This window comes from Dendrobates tinctorius, unplaced genomic scaffold (genome assembly GCF_039654945.1).
Source record: "Dendrobates tinctorius isolate UK_male_01 unplaced genomic scaffold, ASM3965494v1 ptg000241l, whole genome shotgun sequence".
Lineage (NCBI taxonomy): Eukaryota > Metazoa > Chordata > Amphibia > Anura > Dendrobatidae > Dendrobates > Dendrobates tinctorius.
The window spans coordinates 16,784,657-16,801,492 of record NW_027361908.1 but is presented as its reverse complement, the minus strand read 5'-3'; the positions used below and the strand labels follow the sequence as shown (position 1 = coordinate 16,801,492).

Sequence of the window (16,836 nt, the reverse complement as noted above, 5' to 3'; positions counted from 1 at the left end):
CATGACACCTGCAGACCATTCCATCAAAGTCTGCATTCCAGAACATCACTACTTCCCTTCCGAGCCCCACCGTGTGCCCAAACAGTAGTTTTCTTCCACATATGGGGTACCAGTGTACTCAGAACAAATTGGACAACAACTTTTGGGGTCCAATTTCTCCTGTTACCCTTGTGAAAATAAGAAATTGGGGGCTAAAAGATCATTTTATGGAAAAAAAATGATTTTTTATTTTCATGGCTCTACGTTATAAACTTCTGTGAAGCACTTGGGGGTTCAAAGTGTTCACGACACATCTAGATAACTTCTTTAAGGGGTCTGGTTTCCAAAATGGGGTCACTTGTGGGGGGTTTCCACTGTTTAGGTACATCAGGGGCTCTCCAAATGCGACATGGCATCCGATCTCAATTCCAGCCAATTCTGCATTGAAAAAGTCAAACGGCACTCCTTCCGTTCTGAGCTCTGCCGTGTGCTCAAACAGTGGTTTAGCCCCACATACGGGGTATTGGTGTATTCGGGAGAAATTGCACAAAAAATTTTGTGGTTCATTTTCTCTTTTTACACTTGTGAAAAAAAAAAAATGGTTTTGAAGTAAAATGTTTGTGAAAAAAGTTAAATGTTTATTTTTTCCTTCCATATTCCATTCATTCATGTGAAGCACCTGAAGGGTTAATAAACTTCTTGAATGTGGTTTTGAGTACATTGAGAGTTGCAGTTTTTAGAATGGTGTCACTTTTGGGTATTTTCTGTCATATTGACCCCCCAAACTCACTTCAAATGTGAGGTGGTCCCTAAAAAAATGGTGTTGCAAATGTTGTTGAAAAAATGAGAAATCGCTGGTCAACTTTTAACCCTTATAACTTCCTAAAAAAAAAAATTATGCTTCCAAAATTGTGCAGATGTAAACTAGACATGTGGGAAATGTTATTTATTAACTATTTTGTGCGATATCACTCTCTGATTTAAGGGCATAAAAATTAAAAGTTTGAAAATTGCAAAATTTTCTAAATTTTCGCCAAATTTTGATTTTTTTAACAAATAAGCGCAGATCATATCTAAAAAATTTTACCACCATCATGAAGTACAATATGTCATGAGAAAACAATGTCAGAATCAGTAGGATTCGTTGAAGCATTCTAGAGTTATGACCTCATAAATTGACACTGGTCAGAATTGAAAAAATTGGCCCGGTCACGAAGGCAAAAACAGGCTTGGGTGCGAAGGGGTTAAGTACACACAGATTTTAAAAAAAATGAGCTCCAAACAGTCAGATGACACATGTCAAAGTTCATAGTTAGCAGACAGTATAAAAATTCATAGTAATAGTTAGAAGCTGTTCTTATATTGACATGTCTATTTTAATTTCACAGGTTGTTGATCAAAAGGAAAAAAAAATATATGGAAAATTAAAAAACACATACCGTATATACTCGAGTATAAGTCGATCCGAGTATAATTCGACCCCCCTAAATTTGCCTCAAAAACCTGAGAAAACTTATTGACTCGAGTATAAGTCTAGGGTGGGAATTGCCGAAGATACTGGTAAATTTAATGCTGTACAACATACAGTATGCCCCCAAAATGCCGCACAGTGAATGCTGGCCCAAATAATGCTGCACAACATACAGTATGCCCCCAAAATGCTGCACAGTGAATGGTGGCCCAAATAACGCTGCACAACATATGCCCCCATAAATGCTGCACAGTGAATGGTGGCCCAAATACCGTAATGCTGCCCCCAAAGTGATAGGATTACTGGTAATCCTATCATGTTGCTGCCGCTGCTGGAATTTAAAAAAACAAAACAAAACACACTATATACTCACCTACATTGATGACAGCTGCTCCTGAGCGTCGCCGGCTCTTCAGTGACTCAGGCAGAGGGCGCGTGCTTTCCACGTCATCGCGCCCCCTGCACGTCACTGCCGGAGGACGGGAGAGAGCGGCGCGCAGAGATTTTGAACGCCGCCGCGGCCCTATCATCACCCGCCGCCAGGACGCTGCAGGGGACCGCAGACAAACACCGGGGACCGCGGAGACGACTGGGACCTCGGAGATGACGGGGACCAGGTAAGTTGGCACCGTGACCCGAATATAAGTCGAGGGGGGTCTTTTTCAGCCCCAAAAGGGGGCTGAAAAACTCGACTTATACTCGAATATATACGGTATATACTGAGCAAGAAAAGCAAATCTCGGACACGAACTCCTAAAGATATGCCTCAGCTTCCTCCAGATCTGCTGCCTGACAATTGGACCACTTGGCTATACTAACAAGTTCCTGCAAGTGTATCCAATGTGGAAGAGACATATTTTGAAATAAACAATTAGTTAAAAATTAAATCGTACGATCGTACAATCCTGAAGGTGTATGCAATATTGCAGGTGTGGCGCACATTGTCCTTCCCACTCTGCCACTGAGCTTTGGCAGATGAGTGATTCCCTTTTTATTTTTTCCCTTTATTCTAATTAATCATTAAATAGGAATAATAAGCGGAACCTAAGTTTTTAAAAAGATATATATTCTATATTTTTTTATTAATAAAACATTTATTTTTAATTGATTAAAATTTAGATCCTTAAAATTTAATTTTTTACTAATGGTTTATTTCAACATATGTCTTTTCCACATTGGATACACTTGCAGGAACTTGTTACTATAGCCGAGTGGTCTAATTGTCAGGCAGCAGATCTGGAGGAAGCTGAGGCATATCTTTAGGAGTTCGTGTCCGAGGTTTGCTTTTCTTGCTCAGTATATATGTGTTTTTTAATTTTCCATATATTTTTTTTTCCTTTTGTTCAACAATAATAATAATAATAATAATCTTTATTTATATAGCGCCAACATATTCCGCAGCGCTTTACAGTTTAACAGTTTCAAAACACAAGTCATAAGTAACAACGCTAACAATACAATAATTAAAGCAAAATAAGACGACCCTGCTCGTGAGAGCTTACAATCTACAATGAGGTGAGGGAGATACAGAGTACAGGGGTGTATATACAATGGTGTATTTACAATGAAGGTCCAGCCATCTTGCGGGAGTGAGGGATGGATGGAGATAGTGAATGGGCTACGCACGCACACTTACACATAGAATGACTTTGATTAGTGAATGTGATAGGCCGCTCTGAACAGGTGTGTTTTGAGGGAGCGCCTAAAACTATACAAATTGTGGATAGTCCTGATTTCTTGGGGTAGAGCATTCCAGAGGATAGGAGCAGCACGGGAGAAGTCTTGGAGTCGGGAGTGGGAGGTACGGATTAGTGCAGAGGTTAGTCGAAAGTCGTTTGCAGAGCGCAGCGATCGGCTAGGCCGATAGACAGAAATGAGAGAAGAGATGTAAGGGGGTGCCGCACTGTGGAGAGCTTTGTGGGTGAGAACAAGTACTTTGAATTGGATCCTATAATGAATGGGCAGCCAATGTAAGGACTGGCGAAGAGCGGACGTGTCCGAGTACCGATTACCCAGATGGACGATCCTGGCTGTTGCATTGAGTATGGACTGGAGAGGGGATAGTCGAGTGACGGGGAGGCCAATTAATAGAGCGTTGCAGTAATCCAGGCGAGAGTGGATCAATGCAACAGTGAGGGTTTTTGTTGTTTCCATAGTGAGAAAAGGGCGGATTCTAGAGATGTTCTTTAGGTGTAAGCGGCAAGAGCGGGCAAGGGATTGTATATGGGATGTAAAGGAGAGATTGGTGTCAAACATAACACCCAGACAGCGCACCTGCTGCCGGGGTGTTATTATGGTACCACCCACGGAGAACGAAATGTCAGATTTAGGGAGGTTAGTAGACGGCGGGAGCAGAAGAAGTTCAGTTTTGGAGAGGTTGAGTTTCAGATAGAGAGCGGACATGATATTGGAGACTGCGGACAGACAGTCACTGGCGTTCTGTAGTACAGCGGGGGTAAGGTCGGGGGAAGACGTGTATAGTTGTGTGTCATCAGCATAAAGATGGTACTGAAAGCCAAATCTGCTGATGGTCTGTCCAATTGGGGCCGTGTAGAGAGAGAAAAGAAGGGGGCCAAGGACTGAGCCCTGAGGTACCCCGACAGCAAGAGGAAGAGGAGATGACGTGGAGCCAGAGAACAAAACACTGAAGGAGCGGTCAGAGAGATAGGAAGAGAACCAGGAGAGTGCAGTGTCCTTAATGCCTAGTGACTGGAGCCTAGAGAGTAGGAGATGGTGGTCAACAGTTTCGAAAGCTGCAGATAGGTCAAGAAGAATGAGCAGAGAGGGGTCACCGTTACGTTTTGCTGTCAGAAGGTCATTGGTCACTTTGATGAGTGCAGTTTCAGTCGAATGTAGGGGGCGGAAGCCGGACTGTGAAGGGTCTAGAAGGGAGTGAATGGAGAGGTAACGGGTAAGGCGGGAGTAAACTAGGCATTCCAAAAGTTTAGAGATGAAGGGGAGATTGGAGACTGGTCTGTAGTTGTTTGTGCAGGATGGGTCGAGTGTGGGTTTCTTTAGTAGTGGAGTAACGATGGCGTGTTTGAAGGAGGATGGGAAAATGCCCGAGGAGAGGAAGAGATTAAAGATTGTAGTTAGGTGGGTTGTGACGACTGGAGAGAGAGACTGGAGGAGATGTGAGGGAATGGGGTCGGTAGTGCATGTAGTCGGACGAGAAGAAGAGAGGAGTCTGGAGACTTCTTCTTCTGTTATGGGATCAAATGTGGAGAGTGAGCCAGGGGAGATGTAGGAAGGGATGGGAGTCACAGCACTTGGTGGTTGGGAGCAGATTTCTTGACGGATATTATCTATTTTTTCTGTAAAGTGGGAGGCCAGGTCATCAGCACAAATGTCTGTGATAGGGGCTTGTGCTTTTGGCCTGAGGAGGGAGTGAAAAGTGTCAAAAAGTTTCTTGGGGTTGTTGGCTAGTGAGGAGATCAGGGTGACGAACAGCCCACCGCCGTTCGTCTACTTACGGGCGACACTAACGGGGGTCCCGCTGCCACCAAAACGCGACGGACAGCGGACCCTGTGTCACCACTATGTCACAATCCCACCACTGACCCGGGTGTATCAGCGGACGGAGGGACGTGACACAATGCCGGCACACGGCTATCACAGGCACCGTTGGGGCTTATCTTAGTTATCCCACCACCGGCACCATGTGACAAAAATATCCAGCAAGCTAATCTCGCTCTACAATTTGCCGCAGGGGGAGTTTAATTTGGATGCCCCACCACTGCTATCAATCTTCCAAGTACTGCGGGGATTTATGTATATCCCACTTTCTCAGTTCCACCTGGGAACTCGCAGCTCTCCGGCGCCCCCCCTTACCCTCAGGTCAGTCAGGGAACTGCACCTAGGATAATTGGTCGCCGGACGGGCTGCCTGTTGTGAACCGGCAATTAGGCTTCTGCAGTAAGGGAATTATCAATGCTGTGGCTGAAGCCCCTTACTCAGCAATATAAGACCCTTCTAGACTGCCAGCAAGCCGTAATAGCCGTACACAACGCGCTGCCACCAGTCACGGTTACTTAATTCACAGTGTTAAATTAAGAGGGTCCGTGGCAAACCCCTTGAATTAGTAGCGATTATCTATCAAAGGCGTATAGTTAGAGTCTTAGAGCATAGAGACAGATCTAAATAATTATTTCATTTATTTTCCGAAAGAGGACAGTGATTACAGATAAAAGTTGCTATAAAATTGAGACATAAAATATGTACAGTACAGGTATAAAATAAAAGTGGAGAAAATAAAGAGATTACACTCACAGTTCCATATTGTTCCTTAGGCAGACCATGCGGCTAAGGTGGGTGGAGGCGGAGCTGCACTTCTCCGCTCATCTGAGTTCTTGTCAGCACGGACTCTGCAGCTGTTCAACAACCTGTGAAATTAAAATAGACATGTCAATATAAGAACAGCTTCTAACTATTATTATGAATATTTATACTGTCTGCTAACTATGAACTTTGACATGTGTCATCTGACTGTTTGAAGCTTATTTTTTTTTAAATCTGTGTGTGCTTAATGCACCATCTATGTATGCTTCATGTGGTATTTCCTGAAGAAGAGGTTGCAAAAAACCTTGAAACGCATAGAATAAACCACTGTCAAACTTTATTAACCTTCTGGAATTTCATCATTTGGGCAGCGTGGACGAAATCCACGTATTCCTTTGCAGAGTTCTGTTTCAGATAGGCGGTGACCGACTTGTGGATCTGTGGCAGCCCTTATCTATACATGCTTTAAATACCTACTATCAGGTGAGCAGTTTTTTGTCAAACCGCTTACTTTATTTGTGGGATAAGACCCTATATTGCGCTTGTGTCTCCCTCTTTCCTCACAATAAAAGAGGAAACTTAGCATTTGGTGATGTCCACGGCTTCCATACTTCAGATATGTCCTTATTGAGCACATAAGGGACTTACCCAAAATAAATGTGTTCTGTGGAATGAGCTGATGCAAAGTCTACTGTGCCTTCTCTTTTGCAAAGGATACTTTCACTGGCGACTACTGGCTGGACTTGTTAAAGGAATTACTTATTGTCACTGGTTTGTCTCGACAGAACGGATCCAGAAGACTGCACTGATTAGAAGCACTTCACCTTCATATTAAACAGTATAAATTTCTTTTAGCAGTGCAGGGGTTAATCTGCTCAGTTGAGAGCTCCTGGAAATTTTCCTACATTAAGACTTAGTTGGGCACTGGGCACTGGCTAGCACTCATTGTCAGAGACCGCTTATGCTGCATGGCTGGAGGTTGTTGTTGTTGTTTGTTACTGGAAAAGGCGTTTGGTAGATTTATCTGTGACTGTTTTGAATGTGTGATAATTCCCCTCCTTCTACTTTGGGTTAACCCCATCCTTTATTCTCCTTTGCCTTTCTCTGTTGTTTATGTGTGTATATTTGTATGATTGGTATTTTCCTTTATCTCTGTTCGTAATAAATTGTTAGTCTGGTTGGTGTATTATGGTACACTACTAATCCCCTCTTTCCTGGGTGAGGGAAGGGTACAGACTGAAGGCAGCATCTTCACAATCGGAAGTAATCCAGGGAACAGGGAGATCTTGGGCGCCCCTAGCATTAGGGACAGGAAAGGAGCCCCTGGTCCTTGGAAAACCGACAACAGAGTCGGGACACTTATGTGACAGAAAGAATGTGTTTGGCAAATCTTCCTCTATCAGCAAGATGAAGTTATACTGGAACATTGGATCAGCCATGCTTGAAATAATGATTCACCAATGTTGCATTGGCCTCCATGACCGCCAAATCTAACACTTTGAATGGGATAAAGTATTTAAAAGCATAGCAGCTATGTTTGCACTGTGTACAATGTATGGTGCATATGCATTATCATTACTACAAAAAGTCTTGTAGTGTCAAATAAATAAATGTTAAGGTCTATAGAGGTCATATTATCCATAAACTTAAAAGGACAGCCACAGGACCATTGGATTCTGCCTTTCCCGTCACAAGCGGTTACATTACTGGCACTGGCATACTGACCTCTGGCTCACCCAGCAAATTCTGATGTGATCTAGCAGGTCACAACCTGCAGAAGACAACCTGGAGCAGCAGGGATAGAAGATGAAGACAGCTGCTTGTGAGTGACTAGGGGCACAGAATGTAGATTACCGTTAAAATGCAAAAAAAAAGTTAGTGTGGCGCTTTAATACATTTTTACTCTCTTCAGTTTAAGAACACCAAGGCTATAATTTTTCCAATTTTTTTAATCACCCTGTATATGAAATTGTTGATGGAAAAAAAAGATGTCATATGGATGTAAAAAATAAAAACAGACAAACGCATGACATACTATACTGTATGTCATAATATGGACAAAAAATCTTTCATTTTTCAAAACCATTTTACATGTCCTTGTCTGGACTTGGCCTAAAGGTGGGCTTCATCCGAAGAATGGATTTTGGTATGTGTGATTATCATTGGTCTGTGTGTTGTGCTTGTATTGTCTATTTTGGCACTGACCAAAAATCTATTGATGTAAATTTCCGCAAAGTAGTCTATGGGTCTGCGAGTACACATTACCACCTGCGAGTAATCTGTGTCCTGTCCTTTTTAATATTGTACTGGGTAGTAGGAAAAGCTTTGCAAATGTTTTAAAACATATACATTGACCAAATACAAGTGGAACGTGATTACTTTTTCATATGGAAGAAAAAAAAATGGTTGTCTGAATGAGCCCTAAGTATCAAAAAATGATCCCATACTTGTGATATACAGTAATTGTATTAGAACTTTTTTAACTGTCAAAAATAATCTAAGGTAGCAAGCAACTTTTAATTTCCTACAATGAAACTGAGAGAAAAAACGTATTTTCTTACATATTACGTTTGCTACATCTACACAGCTATAGTATTGAACTTATTGAACTCATATCAAATCCTCACTCTAAAGCAACAACAATAATAATAAAAAAAAAGCATTCTGATATAGCTGTAGATCTGTAACATGTTGAACAGAGGAACAGCTGTGTCTTCTGCTAGTATAGATGTTATTGCCAGATTATTCTAGGGCAGAAAATTATTTTTAACTCTACCCCCTGCTACAGTATTACAGAGTGCGGCCAAGTTCCTTAGGATATGTTTCCTGTCCTTTTTTTTGGCATTCTGTTTCACTTTTGTATCTCCTGTCTGACAATATTGTTATGTTTGTTTCTAATCCTCCCATGGTCACTTAGAGGGTCTCGCTAAACATCTTGATTTTTTTTTTAATTCTTTCTCTCAGGTACATTATTATGGTACTTGTTTTGTATACAAAACCGTCTTATAAAGCATTATAATTTAGGATAATCACTACTGAAGTGGTTGTTCATTCATATTGTATTGATGACTTAGCCATAGGATAGGTCATCAGTATTACAGATCAGTGGGATCTGACACTTGGCCACCCCCACGGATCAGCTGAAAACAGCTTCTGTTGCAGCTGAAGTTAAACACGTACAACTGTGCTGGAGAGCGCAGCTCCATTCAATTTGTCTTTTGAGTCGGTGCTATTCTGCAGTAGGTAGCAGTCACTGCAGCTGCTCAAGCTGTTTTCAGCTGATCGTTGGGATGCCCGATATTGGACTCCACTGATGTCATATTGATAACTTATCCTAATGACAGGTCATCCATATGTTGTGGCAAAGGTTACTGGAACCTTTTTACGCTCTAACTTCCAGTTGTTTCAGGAAACAACACATGTACATAGCCTAATGGTCATACCCTATATTTTGTTTTGTCTAATGAGCCTGTGCAAAGGCCATTTCGGGAAAAAGGGAGCAAGGTTAGCTGTGCCATTTCCTTTCAGTGTAAACCTGACTGTGCTGATAAGGAGTCTTTTAGAAAATTTCTCCTGAAAGGACAGAAAGTATGAGTTTAAAAAAAGTCCGCAGTAGCCACTGTGAAAAATTGCTAACTTTGTTTTTAATAAAGAGTGTGTTATGAAAAAAATATGTTGCAAACATTTAAAAAAAATACATGTAACACAAAAATCTAAATGTAACAATAGATTGTATATTGATGACCACTTTCCTTTAAAGGGTATTCCATCGCCTGGTGAAGTAGTAGTAGTAGTAGTCAACCGTGTTAAAAAAATAAATAAATAAATAAATGTACTCATCTCCTGCATTGGCGCTGCGTCTCCCAGGGCTTGATTGACGCTATTATGCTATGTGAGCACTGCAGCCAATCAGCGGCTGATATTCGGCTGTGTTCTTAGTTCCTTTGGAACTTTTTACATTTGTATAAATGTAAGAAGTGAGGCCACTGATTGGTTGCAGGGCTCACATGGCATAAAAATGTCATGAAAGACCCAGCGCTAACATCGCTGGAACATGGCCAATGCGAAAAGTAAAGTACAGTATGTTACAGCTGTTTTTATGAGCTATGCACTTATTAACTTCTTTCTTTTGCAAAAGATAATGACCTATAAATGATCAATAAATGTATAAATATAAAATGTTTTCATTCACTAGCAGCAAGAAAGTTTGCTTTCCATTATCCAATGATTCCAATATATAATGACATGATAAAAAAGTGATACAGTCCACCATGAAATATATACATCACAGAGATTTTTCTATACATCGCAATGTTAATCACGTGCAGAACACGGATGGCATAATAACAACGTCCATGTGCTGTCTGTGATTTTAATGGATTCATAAGCTTGAATTGTTAATTATGATCTGTGACACCGTTCAAAATCAAACATATCTCCATGATGTTTTTTGAGGTCACACGGTCCCAATGACTGCATTTGACATCTGCTTTTCATATTTCATCTAAAAAGTTTATTTGTATTATTCCATTGTCTCAACAGAGGTTATCAAATGGCTCTATTGATTCGAATGATGAAGCCAGTCAGATGGTGGAACTTCAAGAGCTGCTGGAGAAGCAAAATTATGAAATGACCCAGATGAAAGAACGTTTATCATCATTGTCAGCTCGAGTTGGAGAGGTGGAACAGGAAGCAGAAACCGCAAGAAAAGACCTTATAAAAACAGAGGAAATGAATACAAAATATCAGAGAGACATTAGGGAGGTAAGGTTACGTACATCATACAATACAGTTCCCATGAGTATCTGTTGATCCCATGAGTACATTACTTATACATGGAATGACACCGGGGCATTAATAATGGATTCTTCATCTTGGTCCAGTGGACCTCAAACAATTACACAGTAGCAGTACTCTGATAGGACTCCCATTTAATTGCGTCTTCTACAATAGCAGGATGAGTGAATTCTTCTCTTCTCTACAATAAAGGACAGATGGAAACTAAGCATTAAGCCCTTGAATACTTCACTGTAATATTCCTAGTAATTGAGGTCTCTAACATATTAGGGGTCTTAGAGGCATATGCAGTGTCTTAAAATGTCTATTTAATCATAGAATGATGAACATAAAAGATCATCAGATTCATGCTGCACGATTGCAAACAGAAATCACAGTAAAAAATTCAACTTCTCTCCTTCCCACTCCAGTTGACGCTCAGGTCTCTCTTTATACATACACATAGGGAGAGACCTATCAGTCATGGGGATCAGTGCGGAGAGAAGACAGCCAGGGACCACAGCGACTAGTCAGTCAAGACACATAGTCCCTGGTCAGCTTTTCAAAATATGTTTACTCTGAAACGCTAAAGTGTTTGACTGCTTGGCCTGCATTTATGAATATTACAATGTACTTCTGTGAATTTTAGGCTATGGCTCAAAAAGAAGATATGGAAGAACGAATCACAACACTCGAGAAGAGATATCTCAGTGCCCAGAGAGAATCGACATCCATCCATGATATGAATGATAAGCTGGAAAATGAGCTGGCAAATAAAGAAGCTATTTTACGTCAGGTTCAGTATATTTTACAATTTACTGTATGTATTTTAGTAACCCAAAAAATACAAATACATTTCACAATTTCTTGCCTATCATATAAACATGTTTAAAACATGCACATAAATATCTACTATATAATCGTCTAATTCTGTCTGTCTGTAACGGAAATCCCGCGTCGCTGATTGGTCGCGGCCAGCTGGGCACGACCAATCAGCGATAGGCCACAGTGCCACGTAGTTCAGTCACGTTTACTGAAGAAGTTCTGTTAGTCATAGTGCCATATAGTTCAGTCAGTCATAGTGCCACATAGTTCAGTCAGTCATAGTGCCACATAGTTCAGTCAGTCATAGTGCCACATAGTTCAGTCAGTCATAGTGCCACATAGTTCAGTCAGTCATAGTGCCACATAGTTCAGTCAGTCATAGTGCCACATAGTTCAGTCACGTTTACTGAAGAAGTTCTGTCAGTCACAGTGCCACTTAGTTCAGTCACGTTAACTGAACAAGTTCTGTCAGTCATAGTGCCACATAGTTCAGTCAGTCATAGTGCCACATAGTTCAGTCAGTCATAGTGCCACATAGTTCAGTCACGTTTACTGAAGAAGTTCTGTCAGTCACAGTGCCACGTAGTTCAGTCACGTTAACTGAACAAGTTCTGTTAGCCACAGTGCCATATAGTTCAGTCGTGTTTACTGAACAAGTTCTGTTAGCCACAGTGCCACATAGTTCAGTCACGTTTAGGGCGGATTCACATTTGCGCTTTATGGCGCTGCGACGGCCTGCACACGGCCGCCGCTAAGCCCCGCCCCTGCCGGCTCCCTGCCCGCCCCATCCGGTCATCGCCGCCTACTAGCGCACATGGACGCTTGCGATCTGCGCGCCCTATCTTTAGCATAGGGTGCGCAGATCGTACGCTGGCCGTGCGCTAGCAGGATTTTGCCGTGCGCTGCGCACTTTTGAAGGTGCGCCGAACGCAGCATGTTGCATTTCGGCGCGCACGGCGCACCTTCAAAAGTGCACAGCGCACGGCAAAATCCTGCTAGCGCACGGCCAGCGCTCGATCTGCGCACCCTATGCTAAAGATAGGGTGCGCAGATCGCAAGCGTCCATGTGCGCAAGTTGGTGGCGATGACCGGATGGGGCAGGCAGGGAGGCGGCAGGGGGCGGGGCTTAGCGGCGGCCGTGCGCAGGCCGTCGCAGCGCCATAAAGCGCAAATGTAAAACCGGCCTTACTGAACAAGTTCTGTCAGTCATAGTGCCACATAGTTCAGTCACGTGGTCAAAGCCAGCTGAAAATGTTTTTGAGGAGTGTGTTGGCTGAGGCTCTGGGTGAGGCTTTTTCCCCTACCCCCCAGCCAGCTACAAATATTGTTGTAAATGACGACGTCTCAAGCTTGAGTACGTTTCCTAAAAATACTTTTAAGGAAGCTCTCACTTGTCAATTATCTCCACTGGGTTTCCATTTGAGCTCTGCCACCAAAGAGCTCATTTGGGATTGTAAGTATATTGATTTATTTTCTCTTCTTCCTCGCCGGGAACAGCCGACCAGATTTGAACGCAAGGACGATAAAGGGGATTCTGATGAATCCAAGCGTGATATAATTAAATCTTTTAACAACTGGATTCAGGCATTTTCGATTTATTCGGCTGTTCTCAGCGAGAAATATCCAAATTTATGTAGTAAGCTATTCCAACATTTAGACATAATACTGGAAGCCTACAGGAACTTCGGTGGTTTAGCATGGCTTCATTACAATGAAGCGTTTAGGCAAAAACTTGCTGTCCACCCAGAAGTTACTTGGGGGATAAAGGATGTCAGATTATGGATAAACCTAATGCTTCCTCAGAGACAGGCCTTTCCTAGACAATCTACTTCCCCCTCTGTTAGAAAAGGAGTATGCTTTGCTTTCAATGACTCATTTTGCAAATGGAGCCATAACTGCAGATTCCGGCACGAATGCTCTTTTTGCGGGAACTCTCACCCTGCAGCAAAATGTTTCAAGAAGCAATCTTCTCAGCAATCAGCTGTTAAGGACATTAATGCAAAAGGCTCCGACACCAGTGAAACTGGAAAACATGCTGTTTTGGCTAGGCATTTACCCAAACAGGGAGAGTAGTAGATTGATCTTTGAAGGTTTTTCCTTTGGCTTTCATCTTCCCTCATTTGAAGGAATAGGTTGCACAATAGTGAGGAATTTGTCATCTTTAGATTCTTTCCATGACATAGGGAAAAAGAAAATTTTTAGCGAGCTGGAATTGAGTAGGTTTGCCGGCCCCTTTGAGTATCCCCCCTTTTTGAATTTCAGGATCTCTCCTTTAGGCATCGTTCCAAAAAAAGAGCAAGGCTCTTTCCGTTTGGTGATTATCTAAATGACCAAACTGACAAATCAGTTTGTTCAGTGAGCTATGCTTCTTTTGACACTGCCATTGATATTTTAAGAAAATTTGGTCAGGATGCATTGTTGGCTAAGTCTGACATCAAATCTGCATTTGGGCTTCTTCCAGTTAATCCCGAAGGGTTTAATTCTTTAGGGTTTTGTTTTGATGGTTAATTTTTCTTTGATAAGTGCCTTCCTATGGGTTTTTCTCTTTCATGCTTTTACTTTGAAAATTTTTCGTCCTTTTTGCACTGGACTCTGGAATCTAATGTTTCTAACATCGGCATCTTACACTACCTCGACGATTTTTTGATTGTAGGCCCAGCTTTTTCCTTAGACTGCTTTCAAGCCCTTTCAAAATTTTTAAGTTTGTGTGAATTCTTTGGTATCCCTATTGCGCATGAAAAGACAGTTTTTCCGTCTAAGTGTATTGAGTTTTTAGGGATAACATTGGATTCTTCTCGGATGGAATCTAGACTACCATGTGACAAAGTGTTTAAGCTTCGGTTCGAATTGTTTAAATTCATCAACAAAGATAAAACTACTTTGAGAGAAATGCAATCTCTTTTAGGTCTTTTGAATTTTGCTCCCAGAATTATCCCCATAGGCAGGCCATTCTCGAGGCGCCTTTATGAAGCCACAAAAGGCTTAGTGACTCCCCACTCTCATTTGCGAATTGGTTCTGATTTAAAGAAGGACGCTAAAATTTGGCTAGAATTTTTGACGGATTTTAATGGAAGGTCATGTTGGCAGTCTGAGTTTGTACCAGCGGATGCAATCCCTTTTAGTTTTTCAGTAAGTAATTCAGATGGCTGTGCAATTTTTTTCTCTTCTCATTGGACAATCCAGAACATCCCTTTACCTTGGATTTCTATCGGAGTAAACAGAAATGAAATGGTATTGGATCTCTTTGCCATTTTGGTGGGTTTATATTTATGGGGATCTTTGATGCAGAACTCAAGAATTGTAATACTTTCAGAGAACCAGGGCTTTTTGTTGGCTATCAACACACTGTCTTCCAAAAATAAATGGGCTGCTGAAATTCTTAGACAGTTGACGTTGCTTTGCCTGAAATTTAATATTTGGGTTAAAGCAAAATATGGCTCTAGCTGTTGGAAGTCGGCTGTCGATTGACTATTCTCTATTCAGCGTATAATCTTTTACCAACAGGTTCCAAACGCAGACATGGAAGCAACCCCTTGCCCTCAAGAATTTTGGGACTGGACTTCAGTCTGATACCTTACTCTATTCAGCAGTCACTGTCTGAGCGGTGGTCTGAGCCGAGTATTCCGCCGCATGGCTTAGATGGGTTCATTTTTGTAATCTTTCCAATTTTGATCCAAATAATCCCAACCCAGCCTTTGGTTTGAATTTTGCGGAATTTTTGGTCGGTGAAGGGTTATCCTTCTCAGCATTGAATAAGTCTATTTCAGGGGTATCATTCTTTTTAAAGCTTTTTGGGTACCCCCCTTTAACAAGTTTCTTTCCTCTAAGACAATTTTTGAAAGGTTTTAAGAGGAATAATTTTACTCCAGATGCAAGACGACTGATTTCTCATTCACTTTTAAAGGATCTCCACTTCGTTGCATAGAGTCTGTTTGAGTTCTTATGAATCATTACTATTTTCTTCGGCATTTTTGATCGCTTTTTTCGGTGCCCTTCGAGTAGGCGAATTAATTTCAGCAAAAAAATCCACTCCTTCTGGCCTAATGTGTTCGGACATTGAATTTCATGAAGATTATTTAATTTTGCTTGTCAGAAAATCAAAAACGGATCAGTGCGGTAGGGGGTCTAGAATAAAAATCGGATCCTTTTAGCCACAGTGCCACATACTTCAGTCACGTTTACTGAACAAGTTCTGTTAGCCACAGTGCCACATAGTTCAGTCACGTTAACTGAACAAGTTCTGTCAGTCATAGTGCCACATAGTTCAGTCACGTTTACTGAACAAGTTCTGTCGGTCATAGTGCCACATAGTTCAGTCACGTTTACTGAACAAGTTCTGTCGGTCATAGTGCCACATAGTTCAGTCACGTTTACTGAACAAGTTCTGTCAGTCATAGTGCCACGTAGTTCAGTCACGTTAACTGAAAAAGTTCTGTTAGCCACAGTGCCACATAGTTCAGTCACGTTTACTGAACAAGTTCTGTTAGCCACAGTGCCACGTACTTCAGTCACGTTAACTGAACAAGTTCTGTCAGTCATAGTGCCACATAGTTCAGTCACGTTTACTGAACAAGTTCTGTCGGTCATAGTGCCACATAGTTCAGTCACGTTTACTGAACAAGTTCTGTCAGTCATAGTGCCACGTAGTTCAGTCACGTTAACTGAAAAAGTTCTGTTAGCCACAGTGCCACATAGTTCAGTCACGTTTACTGAACAAGTTCTGTTAGCCACAGTGCCACGTACTTCAGTCACGTTAACTGAACAAGTTCTGTCAGTCATAGTGCCCCATAATTCAGTCACGTTTACAGAACAAGTTCTGTTAGCCACAGTGCCACATAGTTCAGTCACGTTAACTGAACAAGTTCTGTTAGCCACAGTGCCACATAGTTCAGTCACGTTAACTGAACAAGTTCTGTTAGCCACAGTGCCACATAGTTCAGTCACGTTAACTGAACAAGTTCTGTTAGCCACAGTGCCACATAGTTCAGTCACGTTTACTGAACAAGTTCTGTCAGTCATAGTGCCACGTAGTTCAGTCACGTTTACTGAACAAGATCTGTTAGCCACAGTGCCACATAGTTCAGTCACGTTAACTGAACAAGTTCTGTTAGCCACAGTGCCACATAGTTCAGTCACGTTAACTGAACAAGTTCTGTTAGCCACAGTGCCACATAGTTCAGTCACGTTTACTGAACAAGTTCTGTCAGTCATAGTGCCACGTAGTTCAGTCACGTTTACTGAACAAGTTCTGTTAGCCACAGTGCCACATAGTTGTCACGTTAACTGAACAAGTTCTGTTAGCCACAGTGCCACATAGTTCAGTCACGTTTACTGGACAAGTTCTGTTAGCCACATAGTTCAGTTACGTTTACTGGACAAGTTCTGTCAGTCATAGTGCCACGTATTTCAGTCACGTTTACTGAATAAGTTCTGTTAGTTCAGTCACGTTAACTGAACAAGTTCTGTTAGCCACAGTGCCACATAGTTCAGTCACTTTAACTGAACAA

General features: G+C 41.8%; 1 protein-coding gene across 7 annotated transcripts in view; it reads left to right on the top strand.

Moving 5' to 3' along the window:
- PPFIA2 (PTPRF interacting protein alpha 2) overlaps positions 1-16,836 on the top strand; it is a 592,307-nt gene that overhangs the window by 425,624 nt on the left and 149,847 nt on the right. For all 7 annotated transcript variants that reach the window (XM_073556977.1, XM_073556976.1, XM_073556979.1 and 4 more), the window contains 2 exons: positions 10,271-10,492; positions 11,154-11,300. In XM_073556977.1, coding sequence (XP_073413078.1) covers positions 10,271-10,492; positions 11,154-11,300 — 369 coding nt within the window. The remainder of the gene's footprint in view (positions 1-10,270; positions 10,493-11,153; positions 11,301-16,836) is intronic.